This window comes from Nematolebias whitei, chromosome 21, assembly GCF_014905685.2.
Source record: "Nematolebias whitei isolate Nwh7 chromosome 21, NemWhi1, whole genome shotgun sequence".
Taxonomy (NCBI): domain Eukaryota; kingdom Metazoa; phylum Chordata; class Actinopteri; order Cyprinodontiformes; family Rivulidae; genus Nematolebias; species Nematolebias whitei.
Genome location: NC_056518.1, coordinates 16,526,863 through 16,534,592, shown reverse-complemented (window position 1 = coordinate 16,534,592; position 7,730 = coordinate 16,526,863). Strand labels below are relative to the sequence as shown.

Here is a 7,730-nt window from a genome sequence, read left to right as displayed (position 1 = left end):
GTGTGTGTGTGTGTGTGTGTGTGTGTGTGTGTGTGTGTGTGTGTGTGGAGGAAAAGAGTTGAGAATCTACGTTTTAGATCTGAGAAGAAGAAAAAAGAAACCGAGGTTCAGAAGATCCCGACGAGGGGGAGGGAAAAATGAGGCCTGTTAGGGAGCTAAAGGGCGAAGACAAAAACTGACAAGTCTCCGAGGGGACGAGTGATTTAGTCGATTTTACACACAAAGGGCTCAAATCCTCAATTAATCCACGCTGAAGCTCCATCTTTGCTACATTTTGGCCTCCTCTGTCACTTTCAGAAGACGGAAAAATTACACCCACATCCTTGAAGATTCCATCTGTCAGCAATTTCAAATTAAGACGAGGCCCGATGAGTATCTTTCTCTCTCTCACACAAGCTTGGGCATTTTTTCTTTATTTGGAAGCGCTCCTAAGCTTAACCTAACCACAGTTCACACTTTACCTCTAATTCCAGTAATAAAAATGTCCTGACATGGGAAAACTGGTGTTACTGACCTGAAATGATTAAAATATTTTGTGCCTTGCTGAGTTGATGAAGTTAAATATTGTTTCAGCCACTCTAATCAGAGGACAAGCCCAGCTGACCTTAACTTGACGCCACAAACTAAAACCAACCGAGCTTGTCCTCCAGCTCCACAACAAAATACCTCTGTTCCAGCTAACCGTGCAAAATGTTCAAATAATAAACAAACGCATATTTTTGGATCTTATCGCCCAGCAGCCGACTCCTGGCACCTCCTCGTTAAGCTGAAACATTCCCTCCCATCGGCCGCCTCGGCGAGCAGGCCTCTTTACCTCCTGAACCTGGGATTAAATTCACAAAGCGCTGCTATATAAACAGTCCAGCATCTGGGGAGGGAGGAGGCTGGAAAAAAAAAATCCCACAGAAACGCAGCCAGCCAGTCGTTCTGTTATTAATATTTCATACGGCGGGGCTGGAGGGAAACTTTCTGTGCTCCTATGGAGGCCGGAATGTGACAAAATGAAATAAATGCATAATATAAACATAACAATTAAATGCGTAATTTAATTATTAAATACATCATTAAATCATTAAATATACAATTTAATTATTAAATACACAATTAAATAATGAAATGTACCTTTGAAATTATTTCATGATTTATTTATTTATTTAATTTTGTCACCTTCCGTCCTCCAGTGACACCATGAAATGATGTTAACTGTCAGTCTCACTCGTCAAACTCAGTGGGCGGGACTAATCATAACCCTGACGCCTGATTGGCTGCTCCTCACAGCAAGCGAAGACAAATCGACCGCAGATAATGGATTGATCCACAGACAAGAAAATATATTCCAAAACTTTAGGAAGCGGTAATTGTGTTTACGTGTATTTGGATGAAACCTTTTCTCATATCATGAATGTAAAGAAGAAGACGCGCTTTTACGAGCTGCATGGAGGGAACTTCCACGTACGAACTGACGTCAGACCAAAGCAATGGATTTCACATGATCAGCGTTAGCCCCGCCCACTGAGTTTGACGAGTGAGACTGACAGTTAACATCTTTTCATGGTGACACACGAGGGAGGAATGTGACAAAATTAAATAAATGAATAAATCATGAAATAAATAATTTAATTGTGTATTTAGAATAGAATAGAATATACTTTTTTTTGTCATATAATCAGCTAAAAGCGAAGACCACAAGCACAACAGTAAAAAAACAAACAAAAAAACACACAACAGAAGACACCAAAGTTCTTGCACACCTTCCAGGCCTCAACATATTATCTTTTAATGATTTAATGATGTATCTAATATTTAAATGATACATTGCATTATTATGTATTTCATTGTGTCACATTCCGTCCTCCATATAAAGGGCGTGAAAAGGTTTAAATTGTAAAAACCAGCGCTTCCTGGGACAGATAGATTAATCCCACTTTGCTGGATTTGTCTTCTTATTCCAGCTGCATATAAACTTGTCAAAAATCCAAATAAACCCCTGACAACAGGCCTATCTCGAAAAGTGGAGCAGGAAACTTTTCTTTTGTTTTTACAAAAGGCAGCTTTTATTTGACAAGCTCTTACCTCTGACTATGGATGGGGGCAGGTTGTCCAGGTGTAGGCCCGCCTTGTACAGGAGGAGGATGTGTTCAAAGGCCTCCAGAGTCTGACTGATGTCAGCCTTCAGCTCCCCTGGACACACACAACGCACTCATGGTCAAAAAACAGGACCTACACGCACACGCCCAGCCCGATGACACCATTTCACCTCAACGGATAAAAGCTTGTTCTTTTTTCCCAGTATCACATGTCAAGAAGCATCTTGTCGAGCTCATTAAGTAAAAACTATTCGGCGTGTCTTCACACGACTGTCGTAATGGAGCGATTCGCTCTCTGATCTTCTCCGTGGTTAATCAGCCCTTTCTTTACCTGTGGTGTTCATGATGTGGTCTACCAGGTGTGTGAGGCCGTGCGGGGCCTGGTGGGGCAGCAGGTAGGTGAAAAAAAACCTGCAGTGGGAGAAAACAGACAAGCCCCGTCACATCGCGCCCACAGAACAGCACTTTTCTCGCCCTGCTGTTAAAACGAGCACAAAGCTGTCAAAAAGCTGCAGCTTCTGAAGGGTGAACAGCAGCGTCGTCACGTTTCCAGCTGGATGTTCTTACCTGTAGGCGTTGTAAAGGTTCCTCTTCTCGTTCAGCCCCTCACACAGCCCCCGAGCCGAGCAGGCCAGGGTGAAGTTTCGGTGTGGGAACCGGAGGGTGCAGTCCGCGTCGGCCCGACAGGCCGTCTCCTCCGGGCTGGCGTCGTCCAGGTCGGTGAGCTTCAGCTGACCGGACACGGTGACGAACTGCCGCGGCTGGAAGTCCAGCAGCCCCACGGAGCCCAGCGGGGACCGGGACAGGAAGTGGAGGAGCCGGACCAGGTCCAGACACACCTGGAGACGGGACATGTCAAAAACTTGATCAGACGGTCATGGAAACGTGGAAGATTGAACAAAAATGTCTCTAACACAACTGTTCAACGATCAAACTGATTCTAAATTGTGCTTTTTTTTTAGCTGTTTGTATTTTAAAATGTTCGGCTCTTTTAGGCGTCGTGTCTTTTTGTAACTTTTGCACAAGAAAAGCTTTATTTATAAATATTCCTCCTATGAATCACTCAAATTTATTCAAAACAAAAATTTTATCTGTTTCAGAAAATTTGCTCAGTTTTTTTTCTGCTAATTAGCCTTTGATACTTTCAGCTAGTCTTTAGCTACCATTTTGCCACATTTAGCTTTTAGCTAGCTTTTTGTTTCCTTCGGTTTTCCGTTAGCCCTTTGCATTTTTAGCATTTAGCTATCTCCCTTTCAGCTTTCATACTTTATTGTTACAGAAAACGTTTTTAGATAAATAAGTGTTTAAGACATTTGTTTGAATAATTACAGCCATATTTTTTTTGGTATAATTCACCGTGCTGATTATCACGTGCATGAGATTTTTTTAGGTTTATTCTATAATTTTCAAACATTTTATATGCAAACATTAATAATGAGCTTTTTACACTGTTTTTTTTTTAACCTGTGCAATCAAACTGAATTAATCATCATTACTTAAATTAATTATTGTTTTATAAAATAGATCGTCACAGTTTGGGCAGAACGCCATTTCCAGATCGGTTTTGAGTTTAAATCAGAAGAAAAGCAGCAAACACTTGTTCCTGTCACAGCACAGCTGCAGAGTGAGATAAAGTTCAGAGACGTCCTTGTTGGGATCAGAGCACCGTGAAACCAAACACCTTCAGATTACTGAAGCCCGAGGGGCCCGGCAGCGATAATCAGGGGGATCACTAGTCTGTTTGGGTGATGCAGCAAAAAAAAGAGCCTCGGCTGAGAGGATAATTGCTGTATATTTGGTTACTTTTGTCACTCCCACCTATTCTTTCCTTCAAACAGATCCGTGCACGAAGAAATGCACATTGACTCCCGCTGAGCTGAAAACTGTTTGAGATGAAGTTCACAGCCAGCGGTGGATTCACTCCAGGCCTGATCAAACATGAGGGGGTCAGACTGCAGGAGATTCTGCCCATGACCTCCGACAGCTGAGGAGGAGCTCACCCTGAATCTGTCCTCCCAGGGGCTCTGCAGCAGCTGGATCATCTGGAGAGGAGCCCCCTGCTCCAGGATGACTGCCACCCTTCCTCTTTCCACTCCTCCTCCCCCTCCTTGGACTCCTGCACAGTGACCCTTGAGCTGCAGAGAGAAGGGGAAAGCAACTGTTAGAGCAAACGAGAGCTCGTCTCTCCAACGCAGTAGAAGGAAAACGAGTTGTCACACAATTTTACTGGTTTGGTTCTAAATTGGAAATGTGATGGTCGGAGCTCAGTTTCTGATGAAGCTGGGGACAGAGAGGAGAGGACAGAGGCACATTGTGTTGCTGCTGCCATCCTGGAAGCAAAGGTCAGAGCAGGGTCAGTGGATTTAATTTAATTACAGAAGGCCCTGCAGAGGCAGCTCGCGGGGTGAGACAAAGGAAAATGTGCCACGGAACATGGAAACTCCAGTTCAACAACTTCCAGAGCTCAGGACGTCATAGATCTGCAGCTGAAGTTGTATAGTTTGAAACAGGACGCGTCACCTGGATGACGTTTGGATGCCGCAGCCTGTCCAACAGGATCATCTCCCTCCTCAGTTTGGAAGAAACCAGCTCCCGGCAGCCTGTCGGCTCCTTAAAATCCTCCAAACACTTGTTCATGTCGACGCCCTGCTCGTTGACCAGCTTCAGGGCCACGGGAGGCTGACCCCCGGCCAGATGCGCCCTGACAACCAGCTTGGTGTACCCGGACCCGAGGACCTCCACCGCCCGCATGTCCACCAGGGAGTCGCAGCCCATGTGGTCCCGGGAGCCAAGCGTGACCTCATTCCACAGACTGTAACCCAAAACCGAGTCTGGGTCGGACTGTGAGGGACGTTTCCCGTTTGGCTCGGCAGGGAACAGCAGCGGGATCAGTTCTTTGCGCCTCTGGTTGAGTTGGTGGATCAGAGCCCGGCGGAGCGCCTCCTCCTCCTCCTCCTCACCTCCAGGAGTAGCAGACCCATTGGGAAGAGTTCTGGCTCCGAGCTGCTGCTGCACGCTGGTGACCAGGAGGGACACCAGAATGGACAGAACCACGACAGCCAGGAGGGCGGCCGCGCGTAAAGAGTGGCCCATCCCGGGCGCTCCTGTGCAGGGGCCACAGCGCTGCTCCGAGCGGAACTGCAGGAGGAGAAGCTGTGTCTGCTCCTCTGTGTTTCCACTCCCTCTCTCTTTCTGGAGGTGTGTCCTGTCCGCTAGTAACTTTACACCCAGCGGATAAACCGCAGGAGAGCTCGACCTCATGTCGTCAGTCGTGTTGGACACAACCGAATTTACAAGAACAGCCATAAAATGTTGCTCTTGGCGATACTTTTACTCCAATTCAGCACCCAAAAACTAACAAAAACACAGATAATTTAGGCTTGTAGACAGTCTGTGATCATAAAGTTAATTTTACATTTGTTGGGCCTTCATTTAAATCTAAAAAGTCCTTAAATATTTAAATTTATCTGTGTTTAAATGGGAGAGGGGAAAAAAAACCCGAACAAACAATAAATAAATTCTTGGCTGTCACTTCCATGTTTGTCCACTAGATGGCAGCAAAGCGCCCTGTGGGCTTGAAGAAAGCTGAGATTTTTCAAATCAGTTCAAATCAGTTCAGGAGCAAAACAAAGAAAAATACAAAACACAACATTCAGAAACAAAAACCTTGAATGTCTACAAATGCTGGAACTGAATGGGTAAAGTTAAAATAAGCAGGACATAAGGAAGAAGCGGGTAAAGACAATGGATGGATAACTAATGCTAGCAAATATGTAGGTAGTGGCTAAAATAAAAAAGCAGGAGCTAAAAGCTTAAGTTAGCAAAGTCATATAAGCTAAAAATAAAACACTAGCTAAAAAAATCCCCAAAACAAATTCAGATTTAGAAGACAAAAACGTGGCTTAAATGCATTTTTATGGTTTGCTGCTGAAATAAATGCTTATTTTTTCTTTACATCGTGTCCTTTGTCTTGCTGTTCTTGTGTTAGCGCAGTAGATTTAGGTTTTCTGGGATGGTATTTACAATTAAACGTCAAGATGAGTCCACAAACGACGTTTTTGTTCCCTTCCAGTCCTCTTGTGTGTGTTTTTGTGCCACATGTCTGGAAGCAGCGCTGCAGCTGTAATGAAGCGTTTCCCTTCTCGTCACCATTCAGAGGCAAGACTCTGCCACAGGAAATTACCACGGCTGTCACCTCAGAACCAGCCCCTCGTTCTGTGTCCAGTTTACAGTATGGAGCCTGTTAGGCTCTGGGTATGTGTGCATGTGGCAGACTGAGCAGCTAAACTCGGCGTTTGAAGTCATTAAGGCCTCAGCCGTGTCAGCTGCCACACAAGCTGTTCCCTAAACTCCATGCCAACCACAAGCACAGCAGCTTTTTGTTCAGTTTTAGGTTTTGGATTTCACACGGAGACTCCCATGTGATCACTTACAGCTGGGGGCGAATCAGTATCAGGTTAGGAATTAAAATCTCCACCCCAGTCTCTGATTTAAAACTATAAAACATGACTTTGAGCACTTCCAATATGTTCTCACACCCTTTTTCTTTGTTTTTTAATAAAAAAGATCTCCATCTGTCCAATCCATCATTTTACTTTTACCCCCTCAGAGGTGAGTGATCTGAGCTGGGAGCCATGATTCATATTTATAACAAGAACCAGAGCAGCAGTCGCTTCGTTAACAGGAAGGTCTGATGTGTCACAGTCTCTAATTTACTTGAAATAAAAAGCACAGTGTTTCCGTCTCTTTTATCTTTATTTTATGTTCTCTTTTTATTCAACACATCCAAGGGAGGAACGACTGTGCAGAGCATCAATCTGAGCAATTACACAAATTTCTGAATAAATCAGAAACTGCTGGAAAGACATCACATAAAGCTGCTGCATCGTTCGTTACTTCACATGAATACTGATATTGTTTTTATTTAATGCGTGTATATATATAAAAAAAGATTTTATCTCCTTTAAGATGTTTGGCTACAATAATAAGATAAATATTTAATTTATGCACATGGATTTTGGAAAACTTTAGATCTTTTTATTTCTCATATTCCTCAGACGTACCCCTCCAGATATTAGAATTTCTAAATAAAATAACATTTTGAATTTTTGTTGTCTGTTTTTGACGAGTACCCAAATCATTAATTTGTCTTTATTTTATTTTAGTTGAATAAAACAAGTTAGAATTGATCTGACACTTTGCTGATTCTACTAGCATGTTCCGTTTTATCTTCTAAATATTGTTTTGCTTCTAGACTTTTGACATGTTTAGCTTTTAGCTGATCCGTTGCTACTTTAATTTAAATAAACTTTTGCTACATTTAATGTTTTTTAGCTATATTTAACATAGCTTACATTTCGTGTTTTTTGCTACCTTTATTTTGCTGCTTTGAACATTTAGTCACCTTTTGGCTACATTTAGTTAGCATTTTTTTACTTTTTCATTTGTGTTTTGCTACTTTTAGCTGTTTGCTAGTATTTTTGTCCTTCAGCTAGTGTTCTGCTTTCTTATGCTCTGAAATTAGTTGAAACTAATTTCATAGTCTTTTGTGGAGGACATCTGGACATCAGCTGAATGTTGGTCCAGAGCCTGCAGCCTCTGCTGTGCACCAGTTGGACACGCAGCATCCTCCGCGTCACGGCG

General features: G+C 43.2%; 1 protein-coding gene across 1 annotated transcript in view; it reads right to left on the bottom strand.

The window, feature by feature from the left end:
* Positions 1-5,238, bottom strand: part of pkdccb (protein kinase domain containing, cytoplasmic b) — a 7,401-nt gene extending 2,163 nt beyond the window's left edge. Inside the window, exons 1-5 of the mRNA XM_037694924.1 lie at positions 4,608-5,238; positions 4,088-4,222; positions 2,655-2,926; positions 2,419-2,498; positions 2,074-2,181 (exon numbers count right to left, since the gene is read on the bottom strand). Of these exons, the coding sequence (XP_037550852.1) occupies positions 2,074-2,181; positions 2,419-2,498; positions 2,655-2,926; positions 4,088-4,222; positions 4,608-5,180 (1,168 nt within the window). The 5' untranslated portion in view covers positions 5,181-5,238. The remainder of the gene's footprint in view (positions 1-2,073; positions 2,182-2,418; positions 2,499-2,654; positions 2,927-4,087; positions 4,223-4,607) is intronic.
* Between the last annotated feature and the right edge of the window lie 2,492 nt (positions 5,239-7,730).